At 44.0% G+C, this 24,414-nt stretch overlaps 1 protein-coding gene across 2 annotated transcripts in view; it reads right to left on the bottom strand.

Moving 5' to 3' along the window:
- The window catches only part of INTU (inturned planar cell polarity protein), a 61,452-nt gene that overhangs the window by 19,621 nt on the left and 17,417 nt on the right, over positions 1 to 24,414 (bottom strand). For both annotated transcript variants that reach the window (XM_054990496.1, XM_054990495.1), the window contains exons 5-9: positions 23,891 to 24,009; positions 23,425 to 23,514; positions 16,742 to 16,819; positions 14,136 to 14,325; positions 3,766 to 3,819 (exon numbers count right to left, since the gene is read on the bottom strand). In XM_054990496.1, coding sequence (XP_054846471.1) covers positions 3,766 to 3,819; positions 14,136 to 14,325; positions 16,742 to 16,819; positions 23,425 to 23,514; positions 23,891 to 24,009 — 531 coding nt within the window. The remainder of the gene's footprint in view (positions 1 to 3,765; positions 3,820 to 14,135; positions 14,326 to 16,741; positions 16,820 to 23,424; positions 23,515 to 23,890; positions 24,010 to 24,414) is intronic.

Here is a 24,414-nt window from a genome sequence, read left to right as displayed (position 1 = left end):
CCTTTTGTATAGAATAAGAAATTCACAAGTTCTTTAGTAAAATGAGCACTACACGTACATTCCATTAGCTCAGAACATCTAGAAGTAATTTTGAAGTGACTTTCAAGTTTACTATAAAAACTGTTAGGCTCTGCTATTAGCTAGAAATGGTTGAGTAAATAGTAAAGCATTTATATATTCTAGACAGTAGTACAAGTGAAAAGGATCTAGGGGTTCTAGTAGATCATGCACTGAATACGAATCAACAGTTTAGCCAAAAAGACAAATGCAATTTTAGGCTGTATCAACAGAAGTATAATGTCCAGATCACGTGAAGTGATGGTATCACTTCGCTCTGGTTAGACCTCACTTGAAGAACTGTGTTCAGTTTTGGGCACCACAGTTTAAGGATTTTTTTTTTAAAAAAATTAATTTTGAAAAAACAGAATAATAGTTTAAGGGGATACAGATAGAAAAAAGGGATTGTGTAATTCAGAAATAATTATAACAGATACATAAAACACAAAATATTTCTTCCCTCCATTAAATTTTTAAAAGGCATTTTCTATAAGATGCAATGATACTTATGTTAGGATACATTTATATGTTGCCAAGTAGGCCCCCTCTCCTGCTCTAAGGCCTGCCATGAACTGTGTTTGAGTTTCCTGCACTGCTGCTTTACAACTACACCAGAGACTGCCTTGCATGTGTGCACTCTAGTACACGTGTCAGTTTCCTGCCTGCTCGCTAGTTATCCCGCTGTTGCAATAGACTGTGTCAGTTTCCTGAATCCATGTCTGGACAACTACACTAAGGACTCTCCTTCTGGGCAGCCCTGCCCAGGCCTATATCTGGATCCTCGTGTGTGTTTGGACTCCACTACACGTGTGCCTCCCGTCTGCCTCGCCATCTCTGTGCTTGTTCCCTGCTATGGACTGTGTTTTACGTGCTGTTTCCCTGCCTCCATGGAAGCCTGCCTCACCCGGGCCCAAGCCGCGCAGTTAGCAGCCAGGTGCCAGCCAGGGAGACCTCCAGCGAGCCTGACCAGGCAGCCCCTGGCCAGTTCCCGTCTGGAGCCTCCCGCGGGCCAGTCACCCAGCTTGCCCTCGCTACTGGGCAGCCTGCTAGCAAGCCCCAGCCATGCCCAGCCAGCAGCTATGTTCCTAGGCAGCCAGAAGACCCAGAGAAGCAGCTTACTGAGAGAAGTCATTTCGGGGAGGCGAACAGACCACATCCGCAGCGGCCTCACCCTGCTCTGCATATCTAATAAAAAATATTCCTGCTCACAAATGACTTTTTACATTTATATTCAAGATGTTTCATTTAAGTCTTATTTTCATTCTGCTTTTACATTGCCTAAATTTGTCTTTTGCTTGCATCATACACATTCCATCTTTCCTCAAAATTCTTGATTGAGTAGTTTCTCAAATAAGTTGTTAATTTTGCTATTACTGCCTATTTGACCAAAATAGGAGTGGAGAGACCCACAACTAGGAGTGGATATGAAAAACAAATATAAAAAATATGAAATTTTTATAAACGTAAAGTGCTATGTGCGATTTCATATAAATACAGTGTAATTTCATTAACGATAAATATCTAAAAGACCTACAAAATATTCACAATCCAATATAATAAATAATAAATAGATAGACAGCCAACAAAGTCCATAGATGATGGTATGAAACTGACATCCAACAGTGGGCTTGTCTTTGATTCTTAGGATTACTGCATATTTGGCAAGTTTGTTTTCACGTTCTTCTAAACTTGAACATATGTCTGATTTTCATTTTGCTTTATAAATTATTGTAGCCGCTGTCACCGTATATTCAAATATCTCTTCCAAGACTTTTGGTAATTTATTAGGCAATATTCCTAATAGCATATTTGTAACTTTCATACGAAATCTACATTTTAATATATTCTGCATATTTTCATGTATTTCCTTCCAATATCTTTTTGTTTTTTTGCAAGTCTACCACATATGATAAAAGGTTCCATCTGTATCTTGTAGCGAAGATTAGACAAGCTGGAATGTGTCCAAAAAAGAGCAACAAAGATGGTGAGGGGTCTGGAGATCAAGTCTTATGAGGAAAGGTTGAAGGAGCTGGGTATGTTTAGCCTGGAGAGGAGGTGACTGAGAGGTGATATGATAGCTCTCTCTAAGTATTTGAAGGGCTCTCACATAGAGAATGGAGCAGAGTTGTTTTCTGTTTCCCCAGCGGACTGGATCAGAAACAATGGGTTAAAATTAAAGTAAAAAAGTTTTTGGCTAAATATTAGGAAGAACTACCCGACAGCTAGAGTGGTTCCTCAGTGGAACAGGCTCCCTTGGGAGGTGGTAGGATCTCCTTCTTTGGAGGTATTTAAGAAGAGGCTAGCTGGCCACCTGACAGCAATGATGATTCTATGACTCAATATGAACATATGCTAGGAGAGAGAGGGCATGAAGGGATAAGCCAGTGCTAGGCTCTGTGGCCCCTTTTTTAAATACCCAGGGTAATGCCAATTGCTACTTGGGGTCAGGAAGGAATTTTCTTCCAGGCCAGATTGGCCAGGGATTCTGGAAGTTTTTTACCCTCCTCTGGGCATAGAGCTGGGGTCACTGGGGGGGAGGGGGGGAACTATGAATTTCTTGCATAGTGCAATGGGTTGGAGTAGATGACCCTTGAAGTCCTTTCTAGCTCTATGTTTCTATGATTCTAGACATATTTTATTAAAGAAAATATCAGATGGTATTCATTTTCTCTTTCACACAAACATACTAACAAAGTTTACATCAATGCATGCAGTACAGTCCACATAACACTTATTATTATTATCAACTTTTGCAATGTCAGTTTTTATTTGGTATGTTTATACTGGTCTACATTTCCCAAAGCTATTTTCTTTCCATACCAATAACAACTTGTAGACAGAAAAAAACAGAGATAACACTAATCCATTGCTCATTTTATTTGAACAAACATTTACCTGTGTCATATGGGTTGAATCATAGCCCATACAGAAAAACAAATTGCTATGTTCAATACTTTGTGCTGTCAGGGACCCCCTCCCCCCAAGTCAATTAAAAAGCTGTGTCAGCCTCACTGGTTGTAGCTGAGATAGTTCAACTGGCAGGCCCAAGTTTTGCTTTAGGCAACAGGAAAACAAAGAAAGGGGAGCAAGCAGGGCCACATGCATGATAAGACTGCAGAACAACTAAGGAAACACAAAACCCAGTCCACAAACAAGACAAAATGACTGGCCCAGCTAGGGAGAGTCCTGGGAAATGTTTCTGAGAAGATGATGCCACTCCTTGAAGGTGAATGTAGTTTCCCACTGATGCCTGCAACAGTATTTGAGATCAACTGCACTTCTTGGTGGGAAGGAACCAACAATATTTGTTTCCCCTCTGTTGCCTAGAGGGACAGGCGAGCAAGTGATGGTTGCTATTCATCCTTGCCTTTGTTCCTTTCCAAGTGGTGACAATGCCCAGGAATCTCATCTTCTGATGGTGAACAAGCAGGCTTCCATTGCCACCTGCTCTTTCATTGCTAGTGCTTGCTCTTTCTGTCTCTGAGCCAAAAGATGAGGGGCAGGCAGCAGTGGCAAGGAGATGGTGGCTAGGGAGCTCCAGCAAAGGTCTGATGACGCTGACTCTCGACTCCAGCCCTTGCATAAACAACAGTTATACCACTTTGAAATAACCAACCGAGAATGTAACAGTTTAACTATACCAACAGATGTGTGCTGAGTAAGGCAATAAAAAGGTATAACATATCTCGTTAAAAAATGAATCCTTACCAATTCTGCAAAGTCTGCTGCCTCCAAGTCACTCAGAGCTGTATCAATTTCCATCTGAAACATACAAGGTATAAATGAACGATAATGTTCATTTGTACAATATAGTTACTATCAAATAAATTTGATAGTAACTATAGAGTATCTCATGCATTTCTGTATTAACTGCATATTAAGAGAGAAAGCTCCATAGGCATTCAGAGAAAAACAAACTGCATATGCTGACAGGGGATCACGGCAATATCAGATATTCAGCTATTGCAAATTGCTACACCCCGAGTCAAAAGAAAACTGTCCAGCAGTTGCACATTTTACCCTTTCAGAAATGAAAGAATATTCTGTCACCCCAAACCCACTGTTTAACATAAAAACATGTCAATCTCAGTTTTTTCATGGATTAAAACCTGAAGGCAGTAGGTTCTCTGGATATTTGGCAAGGCGTTAGTATCCAACTGTGTTATTAGAAAAATCTTTTTCACACAGGATTTAGATTTTGTCTCTATGGAAATTTCCAAAACATTCTCAGACATTACCTTTGTCCACCCCAAGAAGTGTTAAACTTGCACACTTCACCAGCTATAAGTACTGCTGGTTAGAGCAAGCTTTACAGAAAATCACCTTTATTTATAGATTCAAGAAATGGTCTTGTAGATTCTAGCCAAAAATATGCTCTGTGCTAAAAAAAGAGAACTTGATCTCTAATGAGCCTAGAGCACTCCCCATGGGGTATGTAAACAAAGTGTCTTAGAAAGAAACACTAGTTTTAACAAATGCTGTTAGAATTGCCAACCACACAGTTGGTGCTCAAACAATTAGGTTTCTCCATTCTTCCTTGCTGCAGACTGAAAACGTATGTCTGCCTGTGGCAACCATCCTCATATCCCTCCCTATCCTCCAGCACTCTGAACCAATCCTTGTTATTTTGGCCTCATACAAATCCAAGTGTTTGTCAACCAGTTAGAGGCCACAGAACTCCCCTGGACAGGAGGGAGTGAGCCAGCCTCAGTTAAGAAGGGGGAAAAGAAACTTTTCCCCTCAGATGGAACTGCAAGCTCTTGATAAGAGTGTCAACTTAGACAGGATTTTTATTTTTCTTTTAGTTAGGATCTGTGGACTGGTTAGGGAATAAAACTTGTTTTAATGAGACAAACAAGCACTCTGTTAAGGGTGCATCAAATTTAACTTTTGTGTACAGGTTCTATTGAACAGGGGCTCTGTGATTAAAGGATCAACCTAGAACCTGAACAGTAATCCTGTCAGTTGGGGAAATGGCTTCCAGTGAACCCTGAATGCTGAGGTAACCTGTCTGGAGAAAAAGGAATCAAATGTCCCCTCAGTGTTTGTTTGGTAATTAAGGCACCATTTTAATGTATTAACCCCCAGTGGGAAAAGTCTATAATATCTGGAGAGTGCAGTTCACAGTCAGTTGTACATCCTGACTATTCCACACTAAACCTATGCTGTGATAAACAGGGTTAACATACCTGTAACTTATGTTCATCGAGTTCTTCTGTGCTGACACACATGGGGACTGCGCAGGCGCAGGCCAGCCGCCGGAGAATTTTCTAGAGCTTCCATGGCTCCGAAGGGGCCGTTTGTCGCGCGCCTCAGCGACCGTTTTCCCGCCCAAACGGTCACGTGATCCTCCAGCGACCAACGGCCCCTTCCCTCAGTTCTCCCTTGCCGCCGCTTGACCAACACACTTCAGCCATAACACCTTAAAAACACCAATTTCCGTTACAGCCATCACATCATTGTGCATTGGAGTTCACAGCGGGGTAGGAGGGAGGGTTGTGTGTCAGCACAGAAGAACTCAATGAACATAAGTTACAGGTATGTTAACCCTGTTTTCATCTTCGTTCTTCTGTGCCTCCACACATGGGAGTGTACCAAGCTTCACACAATAAGGAAGGCGGGGGTGAAGTCCAACACAATTTTATTGAACAAACAAGCAAAAACAAATAGATATGCTTATATACATCTATGTAAAAAACTGTGTAAGGACACATAAATACTCAATATTTACATATATACACCCCAAGGTACATATATACACTCTTTCACTCAAGGGTACCCAGCAGGTACGCCAAGAAAGTCATCCCAAAACTCCTTCAGGAAAAAAGGGAGTGTAGGACAGCCCTAGCCACAGATACATCCTGCTCCGCATTGACATCAATGGCGTAATGCCTGACAAAGGTGTCTGCAGAGGACCATGTGGCTGCTTTACAAATGTTAACCAGGGGCACCCCCCTGAGGAGTGCCGAAGAGGATGCTTGGGACCGCGTGGAGTGGGCCCTGACACGAAGCGGGCAAGCCACCCCTGCCAGGGAATAGGCCTTGCTAATGGCCGTCACAATCCACCTAGACAGGGTCTGTGAGGAAGCCCTGTTACCCTTTTCCTTGGCCCCAAAACATACAAACAGGTGAGGACTGGAGCGGAATTCCTTCGTCCTATCCAGGTAATAGGCTAGGGCCCTCTTCAAGTCTAGGGAATGAAGGGCCTTTTCCCCCTTAGAGGAAGGTTGAGGAAAGAACGCAGGTAGTGAGATATCCTGCGAGAGGTGGAAGGCGGACACCACCTTGGGCAGGAACCCGAGGCAGGGACGCAGGACCACCTTGTTGGGATGAAATACAAGAAAGGGAGGGTCAGACCGCAGTGCAGACAGCTCACTGACCCTTCTGGCCGATGTGACGGCCACCAAGAATGCTACCTTGTAGGATAGCATATCCAAGGGGCATGTAGCCATAGGTTCAAATGGAGGCAACATGAGACGTGAGAGCACCAAGGACAGTGACCACTGAGGCACTGGCGTCGACACAGGTGGGTAAAGATTGTACATGCCCTTAAGGAACTGGCGGGATTGTGGGTGAGAAAACACCGTAGCACCCTCAACTTGGGTGTGAGCAGCTGATATCGCTGCCAGGTGGACCTTGAGGGAGGACACCTTCAAGCCCAGGCCACGCAAGTGGCACAAATACTCGAACACAACCCCCAAGGGACTGCTGTCAGGCACCACTCCTCTGGCAAGTGCCCAGAGCTCAAACCTGCGCCACTTGGCCGCATAAGCGCGCCTAGTGGATGGCCGACGAGCGTTCAGGAGGACTCTCCGTACCTCGTCAGTAAAGCCTACAGGGGAGGAACGATCCACCAAGCCGTTAGGTGCAGCTTCCTGGGATCGTGGTGGACTAGGCTCCCGTTCAGGAGAAGGTCTTGCCGAGGGGGCAGACTGACATATGTCCGTTGGGACAGCCGCAGGAGCTTCGGGAACCAAACCTGCCGTGGCCAAAAGGGGGCCACCAGGATGCAGTCCGTCCCGTCGTCCTCTATCTTGCACAGGACCCTGGGAATCAAGGGGAATGGAGGAAACATGTAGTGCAAGCCCTGCGTCCACGTAAACTGGAAGGCATCCCCAATAGAGAGGGGGTCGCTCCCTGCCCTGGAACAGAACGTGTGGGCCTTGGAGGTCGCCGCAGTGGCGAACACGTCTATCACTGGATGACTCCACATCTGGAAGATCGGCCCAACGCACTCTACGTTCAGTTCCCACTCGTGGTCCAGCAAAGGGACCCTGCTGAGGGCATCTGCCCGGGCATTGTCTGACCCAGCCACGTGTATAGCACGGAGCGACACGCCGTTCCTGATAGCCCACTGCCAAGTGAGCGTGGCTTCCCGGCACAGGGCCATGGACACTGTGCCCCCCTGCTGATTCACGTAGTACATGGCAGTCGTGTTGTCCGTCTGCACCAAGACCTGACGATTTCTCAGCAGTGCTGTAAGAGACACAAGTGCGAAACGAATGGCCCTTAGTTCAAGCACATTGATATGGAGGGTCTTTTCCCTCTTTTCCCTCTCTTTTCCCTCTCAGACCAGACATCCTGCACAGACACATCACCACAGTAAGCCCCCCATCCCAACAGAGAGGCATCAGTGGTAACCGTGACGTCATGGTGCTGATACCCAAAGGGGGTCCCTCTAAACAAGTTGTCATCAGACAGCCACCAGTCCAAGGAGGAGAGGATGACCCTCGGGATAGAGAATTTGAGGGACGGAGGGTGCAGCAGAGCATCGTACCTCCGCACAAACCAGTTCTGGAGCGGGCGCATACGCAGCCTAGCAAAAGGCACCACCGAGGTAGCCGCTGCCATATGCCCTAGCAAGCACTGGATAGTGCGCACAGACTGGAATCGGTTCCTTTTAAACATGGACACCAGACCCCTTAGGGACCGAGCCCTCTCCAAGGGGAGCAGAGCCTTACCCTCCACAGAGTCTAAGAGTGCGCCAATGTAGGACACCTTGCAGCTGGGCACCAGTTTGGATTTCTCCAAGTTCACCAGGAGCCCCAGGCGTTGGCAAGTGCTAAGTACCAAGCCAATGTCCCGCACCAGCCTAGACTCCGATTCAGCCACGATGAGCCAGTCATCGAGGTACGGAAAGATGGTACAGCCTTCTTCCCGTAGGAAGGAAACCACAGGGGCCACACATTTAGTGAACACTCATGGGGCAGTGGACAGGCCAAAGGGGAGCACCTTATACCGGAAAACCCTTTGCCGGTAAACACAGCTCAGGTATTTCCTGTGCTCCTTCCGTATGCCCACGTGAAAGTATGCGTCCTTTAAGTCAAGAACCGCAAACCAATCTCCCTGTTTCAGCAAGGCGATCACAGCCGCCAACGTAACCATTTTGAATTTGGTCACCTTGAGGTAGGCATTAAGGCCCCTCAGATCTAAAATGGGACGTAAGCCCCCATCCTTCTTGGGGACCAGGAAGAACCTAGAGAAGAAACCCTTTACAGAATCCTCATAGGGCAATTCTTCCACAGCACCCTTGGCCAAGAGCGACACGATCTCCGCATCCAGCTCGGCCATAGTGTTATTGACAGCTGTCAGGGGTGAACTGCATCTAGGCAGCTCAACGAACTCCAGCCCGTATCCCAGTTCAACAATAGTTAAGACCCATGAGTCAGATGTTATTGACTCCCACTCAGAGAGGAGTGGACTCAGTCTGTCCGAAAAGTCCGGGGATACGGCTGGCGTGACCCGTCAGTACTGCCTCCCGGCGCCCTACTGATCTTTCTGCTGGGCCGGTTGTTGTGCCGGACGAGGCTTGAAGGGCCGACGCCTCCTTTGCTGTTGTGCGGGGACTGCTGAAGAGATATCCATCTCGAGAGCCTTGGCCATCCTTGCCATCTGGTCGGCGTAGATGCGGAGGTCCTCGAATGGCGAGTCCGCAGATGGCACTAGCTCCTCAGCCGGCGACGGTTCGGACCAGGACTCCGACTGGTAGCCGCCAAAGCTCTCCACTTCCTCCTCATTGGAACCGAGCTGGGATTCCGGAACCTGGAGTGGAGGGGGAGCCCACGCCGGCCTCGACGTCGATGGCCCCGGTTCCGACATGGAGAAGCCGGCAGGTGCCCCTTCCCACTGGCAACGGTATGGCGAGGGGAGGTAGGAGGCTTGACGATGCCGGGACGCAGTGGATCGGGCAGATCAGATGCTGTCCCCGGAACAGCGTCGCTCACGACCGACTGCAGGTGGAGACGGACGGACAGGAGACGGACGGCTCCGATGAGGAGACGGGCTCGGTTCCAGCCTCGGCGACCGAAGAGCAGGCGATGGTCGGCTCCGACGGTGCGGGCTCGGCTCCGGCCCCGACGAGAACTCTGCGGGCACCGTCTCGAAGGCCATCGGATCCGGCACCGGCACGGAGATGTCCTCTGGCTCGGGGGAGCCCAGATGAGGGGAAGGTTTGTGAGGAAGCACGATGACCTCCTCCTGAGGAGCGGGACGCGGCGACCGATGATGTTTAGTCTTCTTCTTCTTCTTCGCCGGTTCTGAAGAAGACCTCGGAACCGACGCGCTCCTCGCCTTCGAAGGGGACCTCGGCTTCGACCTCTTAGACTTCATCGGAATCGATCCGGTCGTCGGTTCCGATCGGGGACTCGGTACCAGGATCCTCGGTTCCGATGTCGGTCTCGGATCCGACCTGGTGGACGATGTGCTACGGGGCGGCCGCACCGGTCCCTGCGCTGGAGAGGCCGCTCTCGACGCCGAGGCACTCGGGGGACGCGGTTTCGACCCCGACCTCGCGGAGGCCACTGAGCCAGCTCTTGATTGCCGTTCGGCAGAGGGGCTAGGGCCGGCCTTGGGGGAAGGTAACGGGGCGCCTCCGGACATGACCTTCTGCCACAGGGAGGAGTTCAGTCGGGCCTTGCGCTCCTGCCGGGCCTTGTTGGTGAAGCCCTGGCAAATCCTACAGGCCGACACATTGTGGGTCTCCCCCAAACAAAAGAGGCACAGTTCATGGCCATCGGTCTTGGCCATTTTCGTGTGGCATTGTAAGCAATGCTTAAAGAGAGCCTTTGAGGCCATCTTCAGGGGCACGCTAGAGAGAGGTCAAACAATCCGGGTCGTATTTACCGAGTCCAGCCAAAGTCCAAATCAGTAAGCCGAAGATTAGTCGAGGTCCGAAGTCCAAAGTCAAAAAGCCAAAGATCAATCAGAAGTCAGAAAAAGCACAAAGCACAGAGCAACGAAGCTCACGTTCTCTCCAAGCGGCGGCAAGAAGAGAACTGAGGGAAGGGGCCGTTGGTCGCTGGAGGATCACGTGACCGTTTGGGCAGGAAAACGGTCGCTGAGGCGCGTGACAAACGGCCCCTTCGGAGCCATGGAAGCTCTAGAAAATTCTCCGGCGGCTGGCCTGCGCCTGCGCAGTCCCCATGTGTGGAGGCACAGAAGAACGAAGATGAACACTTTATTTTTTGTAAATAAATGTTTGTTGTTCAGTTCTACTTCCACTTTGGCTGTCAAATCCACATAGCTGTGTAAAGGAGGGTATACTTAACTCACTATTAAATTCTATATCATTCGCATAGGGTCATAAATAAGAACCCTTTAGGGAACACAAAGCTTACATGCTAAACAAAGTTTGTGTTCCCTTTTTTTATTAACTATAGGTGGCTGGAGGGGGTTTAAAAGGAAAAACCAGAGTGTAAAATTTGGACAGCCATAAGTCCACAGTGCAGGACCCTCAGAAATCTCTCACTTCTCTTCTCCCATCCCATCCCATCCTTACTGTGCCACAATATAAAAGTGGGGAAAGTGCAGTCACCACACTGTCCCACACAGGACAAGCACAATTTTCTGGCATTAACTACCCTTTGAAACTAATTAAAAGTGACCTATCAAAAGTATAACTTTGTACTACTGTTAAGGATTCTGAAAAAGATGAAGAAACAATGCATGAATTGCAATTAAATTAGTGATAATGTTCCCCCCTCCAAGTTAGCCAAAGCAATAGGATTTTTGCAACAAAGGAACATTCTAATATATAATATGCCTAGCAGATGGACCGTAATTATGAGCAGCACATAACAGCATATGGGATGTAGTTTGAGACTGGGCATTGTAGATGAATTCCCAAATTGAGGTGCCTTCTCTGTAAACATTTTGTAAAAAATGTAGCATGTGAAGGTGATACTTGCAAACAGAAAGTGCATTAAAATCGATTCTGCTAAAAATTGTAGAAAGCAATTTTTGATACCGTAATAGTTCTATGATAAGCATTTTTTCCACATAGAAAGCACCTCTCTTTTACAATAAACTTAACTAATTCCATCCCAGTCCTGATTTCCATAAACAATCACTGGACTGAATTCAGCAATCAGCTGGTACTGTCATGTATGTCAGCATACCTGCAAAATGTGTTCAGCATTTTATAATCGTCAATGCTGTATGATTCTGTTTGCCTGCAATTCTTAACTTCTGATATCAATAGCAGGAGAGCCAGTGGGCACCTCAATGTCTTAACTTCTGATATCAATTGCAGGAGAGCCAGTGGGCACCTCAATGTCTTAACTTCTGATATCAATTGCAGGAGAGCCAGTGGGCACCTCAATGTCTTAACTTCTGATATCAATTGCAGGAGAGCCAGTGGGCACCTCCATTATCAGTTGAAAATATGTACTTTCAATTTTCTAGCAAGTGTCCTTGGGAAGAGCTGCTAGCAGCAAACATTGAAATTTTCCCAGAGACAGATTTCCTTTCATGTAGACTAACTACTTTGTTGCCAGGGACTGACAGGTACTAGGATTGTAGATCTTCCCTGGTTCCAATTCTTCCAGTAGTCCCTTCCAACCCCTAGGAAAGTCAGTTCCCAGGATCAGGAATGGAGTAACAGCCAAGTGGGTCAGTGGACTGCAGTGAAGAGGCAAATTGTTCCCTCCTTCCTCTTTGGTCAGCAGAGGGCTGCTGATGGAAGAGACAGGAGGAGCAATTTCATTCCCTTCACTGAGCTCACTGAAATCCACTCACTGCTGGTCCTATGCAGGTCCTGTGACCCCTAAATCAACTCTCCTGAGTTTGGAAGGGACTACTGGGGGGAAAAGCAGTAGGATTGAGAATCTTGAATTATTTGCTGGTAACACCATTGACCCACCCCACCACTTAGGCAGCATTCTCAGGGATGTGTGCCACCACTTCCCTGCCCATGAAACTTAATGGGTGACTTTGAGCTAATCACACTCAGCCTTAATAACTATGCTAGATTTTTGTAAGGGTATCACAAGAGAGGGGAGAACCATGTACACCACTTTGAACTCACTGAAGAAAAAGTGGGATAAAAATGTATGAGATAAGCATAACTTTGAAAGAATGTTTTAGGGTTGGGGTCACATATCTATGATATACACTAATCCAAGCCTTGTCAAATTTTCTTTGGATCTAAAAGTCCAAAGTCAGCCCAAAATTTAGGGGCCAGATTCCTCTATAACTAATATAATACATTATTTATTAAACAAGCATGATGCTTAAATCTTTCAAGTATCACTTTAACATTTATTATATTTTCTAAAAATCATATATAGATATCTAAAGAATCAGTTCAAAAGCAGAGTTTGGAATCAGACTGCTCCCTAAAGATTTTAGAAATTTGAAAACATAAACAGTCAATTTGAAAACATAAATGGCAGGTACTGATTGTGTCTTAAGCATATTTCTGAAATCTCCAGCTTCTGTGATTACTTTGGCATCTGAATCATAGCTCAAATGATATATTAGAACTAGGTTCTAGTATGATGAAGCAAAATCCAGGTATACAAAAGTGACCTTTGTATCATTAACTGTACTAATAAGAGACACTTTATTTCAAAGAAATGAATAGCAATGGATAATTTCAAAGAAGCAAATAGCAGGCTCTTGAAAAAAGAGTTAGAAGAAGGACAATACTGTCAGATTCAAAGAAACAGTGATAACAGAAACAGGATTTTTAATTTCTCCCCATAAACTAAAGCCCCTTGTACACAGGATAGCAGCATTCTTTGCATAATCATGATTACAGTTCCACAGGGAGACAGGGTTATTGAACTAATCAGTTTAACTGTATACGTTTATAGTATGATTTTAAGGATGTTACTCAGCAGTATCACTGACTTTGAAGGTACATACTGACTTTGAAGGTAAGCAATCACAGGATAAAAGCCTTAAACTATTTTTTTTAATTCAGTTCCATCCTACACACACTTATTCAGAAGTAAGTTCCTAGTAAAGGTGAGGAGGGTGCAATCCAGCCACTGGCCCCACCGGTGTACAATCTGCATTTAAGAACAGGTTTGCTGTAGCTTGTCACAGTGAGCAGTGGTGACGGCAATCACAAATTCCCTGGGCAGAGGAAGATACCACAAAATATTAAGACTCTACGGCAGAAGACAGTGCAGAATTGCAGACTGAGCATCTGCTCTATAGTGCTGCAAAACCACCCAACCCACCCACTTTCATGGGGAATGATAACAGAAATGAATGCGAAAATAATGTCTTTTATGCCAGATCAAGATGTTTAATGGGCAGAGTCCTTGTCTCAGCCCTTGTGTCCAATGCCATTAGCTCAGCCCTGGAACTTGGGGTTATAATGGATTGCAGAATCCAACCATCCAACCTACTGTGTTTAACATCTTTTAGACTGAAGTCTAACATGCTTTTGTAGGGAGGGAGTGCTTTAATTTTCTGGAAAATTGAAACTGAACTCTGCTTTGTTGGCACCCACTGATTGGAGGACTGGAAAAGAAGCTATGCAAAAAGACTCTGTCTCTAATCAACCACAGCATTCAGTTGACATATGTACATATGCAGAAATACCTTCTAAGCTTCAACTTTTTAAAGAAAAGTTTTTTAAAAGTTTTTTTTTAAAGCTGACTTTCTTGTACACCTATATGTGATGCCAACTGGGACTTGCTGCTGCAATCCATACATATTCTAGGCTAACATGGTGAAGGAATACCAGTATCTTTGAGCATTAATGCCTTATGAAGATTTTCTCTTGCACTTATGAAGTTTAATTAATCCAATATGTCCTCTTGAGCTAAAACTGCTAGTTGGATTACCTTGATTTCTTGTGGCAGCGACAGCCAACGTACTCCAGGAAAGTTGTAAAAAAATAATGCACTGCATGCATCATAGTGAGGGGAACCAGGGTTGACATTTGAGTGAAGCCTGGCAGGTTGAAGCGCTTGCTGGAAGAACAGGCAGAAGAAGTGATCCATCTGGGAAACATTTTCTATCTGACAAAAAGCACTGAACAAAAAACAAAAGTTAGAAAAATGTTCCACTGTTTATGCTTAACCTTTACATTAGTGGGAGAGATTTCATAGCAGGATAATTAATGTGGTCTTGCACCTCTACAAAACAAAACAAAGTGGAGAGGACTGTGTGATGCATGTCTATGGAACTTGAGATTCTAAGTGCAAGAAGGAAAGATATGCAAGAAAATGACAATTATACACGTTTCAGATTTCCATGGATCTTATTTTAAATAAGATCTTTAAATTCATGCCATGGAAGCTTGATGGGTGACCTTGGGCCAGACACAAACTCTCAAGCCTAACTGACCTCACAGAGGTGTTGCAAGGATAAAAGAGAGGAAAGGGGAATGAGTGATATAAGATGCTTTGGGTCCCCCACTGGGAAGAAAGATGGGGAATAAATGAAGTACATAAGTAATTTTTTTACTTCTAGAATATGCTTTGCCACATTTAGATTTTGTAGCCGATAATTACAGAGCAACACGGTAATTACTAAAGGCAGAAAAGAGAAGTTTCCCGTGTATTATAATTGTCTCCTCCCAGTAATTTTTACTAAATTTATTCTTTTAATCAACAATATATCTGTTAATAAGTTAACCTATTTCCTATTATATACCCAAGACATACACCACATATTACAATTAGCTACAATTATACAGGCGTCATATATGCTCCAAAACAGTCAATTAAAGTGTCCCGTGCTCCAATTCCTATATTAATTGCTATTAAAGTGCAAATGCTTTCTAATGTCACCTGACACAATTTATCATTTGTAGAGTCAATTTCGCCTTGTATTTCAGTTCAATATGGGTACAGTCCAAGGTAATCCCAGACACTGTGAAGGTCACAGATCACATGTAGACCTTGATAATATTCTTTAGGAGTACATTGATAGTTCTATGACCATGAGTTCTCTAACGGACGGTCCAGATCCCCATAAAGGTCCGTTTCCAAATTGGAAAGTAATATGAAGTAGTGATCTGGAATTTTCGAGTAAGTAACTGAATTTGGAGTGTGTATTAATTGTAAATTGCATGGAACCTGTATGTATAATTTATGATATTGTATGTTCTTCCAGCAACTGTGTTCTTTGAGAAAGATCTTTGGAAACGGACCTTTATGGGGATCTGGACCGTCCGTTAGAGAACTCATGGCATAGAACTATCAATGTACTCCTAAAGAATATTATCAAGGTCTACATGTGATCTGTGACCTTCACAGTGTCTGGGATTACCTTGGACTGTACCCATATTGAACTGAAATACAAGGCGAAATTGACTCTACAAATGATAAATTGTGTCAGGTGACATTAGAAAGCATTTGCACTTTAATAGCAATTAATATAGGAATTGGAGCACGGGACACTTTAATTGACTGTTTTGGAGCATATATGACGCCTGTATAATTGTAGCTAATTGTAATATGTGGTGTATGTCTTGGGTATATAATAGGAAATAGGTTAACTTATTAACAGATATATTGTTGATTAAAAGAATAAATTTAGTAAAAATTACTGGGAGGAGACAATTATAATACACGGGAAACTTCTCTTTTCTACATTTAGATTTTGGCCAGGATCCGAAGAACCAAACAAGCCATTTTTTGCATTTGCTTGTGCAGCAGCGGGGCTAGGCGCTGCATGGTTCATGTCTGAAAGATAACCCCAGAAGTTTAGAAATGTATGAAATAACAAAGCCTTTTTATTAGCCAAAACATGAATAGGCATGCTAGTATATAAATTTATTAAAACTTAGTAAATTAATTCTTGACTTAAGAGGCACTCAGTTAAAACGAACAAAGCTCAATTTGTTCATTATGCATATAAACTTAGCCAGCTGTTAAGCTTATATATAGAGGTTAAGGAGGAAAGTCTTCAACTAACCCAAATTAGTTGTGATGCCCAATATGAACAATTCTGCTGTTTGTTTCCTTTTCAGTAATTGGGATCTTTAATTATAATTCAGTCCTGTTTAAAAATACCATTTACTGGGAATGAAACAAACCTTTATTAGTGAAGAAGACTACATTTGGGCTTCAAAAGTGTTGGAGTGAGTTGAAGTCTTCTGCCTTCAATTTTCACAGAAAAGGAAAAAATACACAATCACAAAAACTTGCGAAGGACAACAAACTGAGGTTTGTTCCAGATCCTAGAATTGAGCTATAGTTATGCATTATGGTCTGGAACTATTTCTGTGAGTCCAAGAGAGCTTTGAGCTTCTCAAAGAACGTACCCATGTTGCATGGTAAACCATTTTTTTAAATTAAGGAGATGTTCACAAGCAGTTTGTGAACTATTATTCCATGGAACAAAGCTCCCACTGGACCAAAATGACAAGCACCACATCCAATATACAGATTTTGTTGAAGGAATGGCTGTTATGAAGCAGATTATCTATAAGAATGCTTACCTGTCTAGAGAACCGTACATGAATATTAATGTTCGGACAACATCTGCAGTCATGTTCCTTAGCTGAGATAGAGGTACACTAGAAAACCAGAATAACCTAATCTGAGAAATGGGCTTATTGTATAATAAAATGGATACAGATGAAGCTGGATCAGATTTCTTCAATTTATTGTGCATGATCCAGCAAAATTCAATTGCAATTAATGGTCATTGAGAGATATTGAACCCAGGATGTGGGTTAAAATCATGTGTGCATTTACTGGACAGTGTGGGACTTTCTTTCAACACTAAACATGGATACGACAATTATACAACCTTGCCAAGTTTCAGATCCATAATATAAAAAGTTCTTTCAGTACAGAAAGAGGAGGATTTGTTTATTTTGCAGCCTTTAGAGTTTGCCTTTCAAAAAAAAACCCCTCAAGGCAAATTACACTTAAAAACCAGTAAATACAATAAAACATCTGTACACCATAAATTACCAAAAGCCAAGGGAAATTATACACATTCTTTTTGTGTGATTGGCGTGAATTTAAAATTTCTAGTCAATAATGGTTTTGTTACATAGTGTAAAAGATAACTCATATTGTATTGTCGATGTAACTCATATTGTAGTTGGAAAATGTAATACAATCTTCATTTTAGTGATTGGGCTAAATTCTATGGTTGCAAGAACATCAGCTGTGCATGGTGACAGATCTTTTCTTTTTGATAGCAGTCCCCAAAAGGCATTACTGCTGGGGATATGAGACTCCAGTGGACAAAAAGGCACCAGCCTATAGCTAGAAAATTTATGCCGGGGGGGGGGCAGGATGTTTAGGGTGGCCAAGTCCCCCTCATCCTATACCCTTTTCTTTTTCTACAGTGAGAAGTTCTTAGATTGACAGTGGTGAATAAAAAGTGTTCTGCACATATTCAGAGGCACACATTCTTTCACACTGGCAAGTAGCAGCAAGTTAGCTTGCAAGTAATGATTTAAAAACGCATATGGAGTGAAAATGGGCATTCATTTTTCTGTACCTTCCATCCCGCAATGGTCCCATCTGCCCCTGAGGCAAATTTCTCACTGAAAAAAGGAGGTAACCCCAAAATAGTATAAATTTTATTACGTTTTTCTGTCTAATCTGCTCACTTGTCATTGTAAAAGACATTGTAAAAGAAGAAACAGGAAAGCACTCATTTTAAAAAGGTTACAGGATGGAACAGGTAAGAATTTATTTTATTTATTTACTCTATTTATAGTTTGCCTTTCTTGCTGAGACTCAAGACGGATTACACAGTGTAGGTCAATACGATCAATGGCTGGGACATTCAATAAACAATACAATAAGGTAAGGATAGCAAAAATTTGAAAACAAGGAGAAATCTGATACAGAGCTGAAAAGAATGTTGAAACAAAACACAAGCAAATTGACAAGATATAAATTCATGACGCAGAACTATCCAGTTGGAGGAGCATTCTTACAGCAACAGATGGTACGCAGTACTATAGTTGATAGTCCCTATCCCTTTCCAATGCATCTCTTTGAATCATTTTCTTACAGCACAGTCTAATTATCTAGGTTAAAAAAACCCTCCTGAATAATACTGTTTTGCATAGTCTCGGGGCCGGTGCCAGGGTTTCTGGCACCTGAGGCGAGATACCTACTTGTGCCCCCCTCCCAATTTTAAAAACAAGAAATGTAGGAAAAATGAAAAGCAAAAAACTTGAAACTTTACATTTTAATTTGATTTTTATTTCTTAATTTAAATTTTAAATTTTAATTTTTTTAAATAAGTGAGAATAACAACAATCTTTGTTTTTCTTATTGTGAACCAAAAATCTATTTTCTCTCCAACTCTCTCCAAGCCTTAAAATATTGATCACCTTTGTCAGAGATCCCTTTTGAGAACTACGCTCCATGGATTCGTTTTCGTTTTCGCGGCCATGTCGGACGCTCCTCTTCGCAGGTCTGAGAGGAAATGTCCAAGCAGCCTGACCGGGCGGCTGATCTGCAAAGATTAGCCCCCAGGACTCCCAGGGAGGGAGTCAGGGTCCGGGACGCTGCGGGAAGAGCCCTCTGGCAAATCGAGGCAGGGGGTAAATTGCCCGTTTGTCCCCATGGAGGCCGGCAGATGTGCGCGGCACCCTGCGTGCTGCCGGGCCACGGAAAACGGCAAAGAACAGGACTAGGCAGAAGCCTGTAAGTAAGCGAATCCCTTCTGTTATTACAAGCGTATGTGAAGGAGTGGTGGGATCTGAAGTTAAGAAGACTCGGATTTCTTCCCCCTCGCTGAGTTTCAGAAGGTTGGCGGTCCCCCCCCCTAAAATGGCAGCGAAAAAGCAGAGTCCCGCTTTGGGCAAGTCAATTTCGGCTGCCCTGCAGGGAAAAGCGGAGTCGCTCGAGGAATTGGTGAAAAGGTCGGTCATCGAAGCCATAAAATCCTTTGTTGACAAGCTGAATGAAACAGATCAAAGGGTGGGCTTAATTGAGAGCGATGTGAAAGCCATTAAGGAAGCAGTGGGGGGGCAGAGAAGTCTGCTCGGGAAAATGCGTCACTCATGAGAGCAACGAACAAGGAGCTAAAGCTGGTGGAAAACCAGCTGATCGGGCTGCAAGTGGAACGAACACAGACTGTTTTGCGTCTCCAGAATGTTAAAGAGGAGGAAAACGAGGATCTAAGGGAGCTTGCCTCGGAATTATTGGCGTTACCCGCGAGGGCAACTAAGGAAGAGGTAAAAAGCGCCATTTTGGAAGTCTGTCGGGCTTCTTCAAAATATGTAATGAAGCGGCAGCTGCCTCGCGAGATTTTTATTGAGTTTTCATTTAGGAAGGTCCGAGACACTATCCTATTTAACTCATATAATGCGGACTTGGACTTTCTGGGAAATAAAGTCAAGATACTGAAGGACGTTCCATTTCTAGTTTGGAAAAGAAGATTTAAGTACAAAAAGCTCGCAGCTCTCCTGAGGGAACGAGGGATAAAGTATAAATGGCTATTTCCGGAAGGAATTTGGTTTAATTATAAAGATCAACCCTACAAGATAAACTCAGAGGATCAGCTAAGGGATTTTGTGGACAAAAATCAAGAATTCGGGCAAGATACCATGCAAAATGAAGAAGACTCGAAGCCTGAAGGGAGGGGGGAGGCAGTGAGTGCAGTGGCTGAAGCTGCTCAGAGAGAACTGCATCCGAGGCCCAGGGGGCGGGGGAGAAGAAAATTTAATATGGGTTGTATTCTGTATTTTGCAAGGTCAACCACTTCATCATTACTTTATGAAGATTTAAATTTTTAACTATGGCAGTATGAAGGGAAAACATTGTAGTGTAGTGTTTATTGTTTGTATGTAACCTCACCCCCTTTTCCAGCCCTCCTTCCCCTTTTCTTTCTTCTCTCCCTTTTCCCCTTTCCTAGTACTTTTGTAGGGTTTTTTTTGTAGGTTTTTGTTTTAGATATTAAAAATAAAAAAAAATTCAAAAAAAAAGTAGAGAGAACTACGCTCCATGCTCATCCTTCTCCCCCCGCCCCCTTGGGTTTGAAATGAAGGGCAGCTAACAGCTAAGCATGTGGTGTATAAATATTGAAATTAACTATTGCGGGGAGGGGGAAGGTGGGCTGATATATATAAATTAGGGAATGAGAGAAGGAAGGTGATAAAGAGGGGGGGTGCAATGCAGGGCGCTGCTCTGCTGGAGTGAAGGGGGAGCAGCATTGAGATTGGAGAATAGCAAGGGGAGGGAGAACGAAAGGAAGAAGGGGGGAGGAAAGTAAGAGAATTTAAAACAACAACTTTAAACCCAACAACAGTGATTTGCACATACCTGTCACACGGGGACTGAAAGGGAATTGTGTGTGTCTCACCTCACTTCCTCCTTCCTCTATGGCGGTGCACACACAACCAGCCACTCTTTCCACCAAAAGCACACACACACCCTTGCAAAAGTCTGAGGAAAGATGAGAAGTAGAATTGATGCCAGCCGGGGAGGGGGAAAGGGATGTACTAAAAGGAATGACAGGATTGCTCACTGGAAATAATGGGAGAGGCTTGAAGGCTCATTGGAGAAAATGGGAGCCAGGAATGCCAATTTACTTGCATGGGCTCCATTGAAATGCATTACAACACAAAAAAAGAGCAAGAGTCCAGTAGTGAAGAAGTGAGCTGTGGCTCATGAAAGCTCATACCCTACCACAAATTTTGTTAGTCTTATAGGTGCTACTGGACTCTTGCTTTTTTCTACTGCTACAGATATACACGGCTACTCATCTTGATCTATCAACACAGGCCCCAGAGTGGAATGACAGTCCCTGGGAGAAGAATCAATGGTCTGGGACTGGAATGGCAGTGGGTGTGGAATGACATGAGGTGTCATTCCAGTCCCAGAGCCCTGACCCTATTCCCAGGAGCAGTCGTTCCACTCTTCAACCTGTCATTCCAGTCCCTGAGCACAGGTTCTATTCCTAGGGACTGTTATTCCACTCTGGGGCTGTCATTCCAATCCAAGAACACATCTGTTACTCCCAGGGGCTATCATTCCATTGTGGTGCCTGTAATTCCACTCCAAGAATGCTTCTCTACTACCAAGGGCTGTCATTCCACTGTGCAATCTGTCATTCCTTCCCAGAGCACAGATTCTGCTCTGAGGGACCGTCATTGCAATCTGGGAGTTGTCATTCCAGTCCCAGAAGACTTCTGCTCCTCCCAGGGTCTGTCATTCCAGTCTGGTGCCTGTCATTCCAGTCCCAGAATGCTGCTTCTACTCCCAGGGGCTGTCATTGCACTGCACTCTGGGGGCTGTCCTTCCAGTCCCAGAGCACTGAGCCTATTCCTAGGACTGTCATTCCACTCTGAAATCTGTTCTTCTGGTCCTGGAGCATAAACTCTATAGCTAGGGACCGTCATTGCACTCTGGGGGCTGTCATTCCACTCCCAGAGTACTACGTCTAGTCCCAGAGACCTTTATGGAAAATCCATTCCACATTTTCTTTGCAACTTTTTTTGTGTTGTGATGCATTTCAATGGAGCCTAGGCAAGTAAATTGGCATTCCTGGCTCCCTTTATCTCCAATGGGCCTTCAAACCTCTCCTATTATTTCCAATGGGCAATCCTCCTGACATTCCTTTTAGTACATGGAGGGGGAAGCGGGGGAAGCAAGAAAGAAAGGAGGGAACAAGAGGGACAAAAGGTCAGACGGGAGCTCGCTGCTCCCCAGACAGCTAGAGGGTCTCTTGCTCGTGGAAGCTTCGCCCAAGGCTTAAACTGAGAGAGAGAGAGAGGGGGGGGGGGGAAGGCAGAGAGAGAAATGTCCCCACTGATGGGGCTGAACTCGAAGCTCCTCAGGGGCTGGCTGAGCAGGAAGACAGGGCTGCCCTTCTGCACTCCAGAAGAAATGCCTTGCGCCAAGAGAGGAGAATTCCTGCGCGAACACACAGGAGCGTGCACACTGCAGGGAACGCCTGTCATTGGGGGGGGGGCTGGCACGGCACCTCCTTCAGAGTTCAGCACCCGAGGCGGGGGCCGGCTCTGCCTCAATGGAAGCGCAGGCCCTGCATAGTCTTCAGAAAACAAGGAGAGCGGGAGGTTTCCTGACCTCTTCAGGCAGGCCATCCCATAAGATTAAATGCTGAACTGCTGATCTAGCTCATTTGCAGAGTGGTATCTACAGAAGGCCTTCAGATGAGCGAAGCACAGGGAGGGAGGCAATCCTGCTGATATGAGGGGCAAAGGCTGTGAAGGGCTAGCTATGTGATAGCCAAAACCTTGAATTGAGTTTGCTAATTGATGAGAAGCCAATGGAGTGACTGCAGAATGGAGGTAACATGCATACTCTGCCTGGCTCCTGATAATAACTGAGCTGCAGCATTCTGCGCCAACTGGAGTCTTCAAGTTGATTTCGAGGGAAAACCTATATAGAGTGCATTACAATAGTGTAGTCTCAGTGTTACCACAGAATGGATCCAGGTGGCCAGATCGGTCGTGTCAAGGTAGGAAGTCAAAATTCAGAATGAATTTTTTTCAGGAAGGAGTTAATTGACTCAGCTCCAGCTGTTCTGCAGCTTCCTTCCTTCATCACTTCTCAGGCAACAATTTCCCTTCCACAATGAAAAGGCTAGAGACCTTCATTAAAAAAATTAATCTGGGGATTCAGAGAGGACAAAGTATATTTTTGAAGCATTGCCCCCACATACCCCTCTGTAGCTAGAGGTGTGAGGGAGGCAATAAAGAAGAGAACTAGGCAAAATTATCCCCATCTTGCTCTTACACCAACAGAGGAAATACAGCAGAGCCAGAGTAATGTTGCTACAAGAGAAAAGTGGGCGGCATTTCACCCAATTCCCTCTAACTACTGTAGCTCCCCACTCCACCCTGCAGCCTGTGTCTTTTTGTCCAAAAGTGACAGCCCCAGCAATGGCTGGAGGGAGGTTCACAGAGGGCTTCTACAGGAAGGAGAGATAAGAAAAGATCCATCACTGTGCCTGACTTCTACTCACTTAACTTTAATAATAACTTTAGTTATTTATAAATATTGAATTAAAAAAACAATATACATTATTTCAAATAAAAATTATGAAATGTAATCTAACTAAATGTATCACAACCATATCCATGTTACTTGGAAGCGTTTTCCACTGAATTAAAATGGGGGTTACTCTCAAACAGCGAGACTGCAGCATAAATTAAGAGGGAAACAACCCAAAATTTACCTTTCAGCTGGCAGACCAATTACAAGGAGCTTGTCAGATTCCTTCCAGTAAGCCACATGAATTAACTTCTCATACAGAAACATAGATGAACTGTAAGAACCAAGGAGAAGAAGAGAACAATCACAAAAATGTTCTGGCACAGAAATGTATGGACTAAGGGTACTTTCCCCCAGTTTTGTCTTGGCCAAAGTAAAAGCTGCATAACCAGTTGATTTCCCGCCCCCCTTGGTTTGGTAGTTAAAATTAGGGAAATGGCTACTGCCACTAATTTTTTTCTCACTTGCAATTGTGGCTTTTAAAAAAATATAAAAGTTACCTTTTTATTATTCCATTATATGTAAATCCCACCAGTAGGTAAATATTACCTTCTTCAAAGCAACACATTTGTAAAACTTGTCCTTACTAAACAACCAGCAAGAAAGAAATCCAGAGTAACAGTACCCCACCCCCCAAAAACAACTGTTACCTGATGATACGAGCTCCTGTCACATTTTCCAGTATGTCACACAGTGTCAGAAATATTCCTCTTACACTTTTCATTTTTTGGGAAGCTTCTGATATGGGGTATTGGTAAAGGATTTCTTGCTGCCAAAAATGACAATTTGTGTATTAATTCAGAAAGGAATGTTGAAGAATTTATTTTTGCAGCTAGGCAAGTTTGATTATAGGCATGGTTAGTAGTTTTCCCAGAAATGTTTGTTCTTGTATCTGAAAATTTATAAAGAATATTTGTGTTATTGCTGCTAGAAACAGCAGCCTTAAACACAGTGTTTATCAGAAAAAGTGTATAAATCAGTAAGCAATTCCAAATATAATACTCTCGTTTTTCATTAAACCTTCTGGAATTCACATATGGTATATCTCTTTGAGCGTTATCAATAATTAACAAACAGGAGTAAATACATACAATCCTAATTCTAACAGCCATCATACAAACAAAACAGTTCTGGAAAATGATTTGCACACTGGTTTTCTCAAGTTTTAAAAAAA

This window comes from Eublepharis macularius, chromosome 10 (genome assembly GCF_028583425.1).
Source record: "Eublepharis macularius isolate TG4126 chromosome 10, MPM_Emac_v1.0, whole genome shotgun sequence".
Taxonomy (NCBI): domain Eukaryota; kingdom Metazoa; phylum Chordata; class Lepidosauria; order Squamata; family Eublepharidae; genus Eublepharis; species Eublepharis macularius.
The sequence above is the reverse complement of the archived record's forward strand: the minus strand, read 5'-3'. Positions and strand labels throughout refer to the sequence as shown.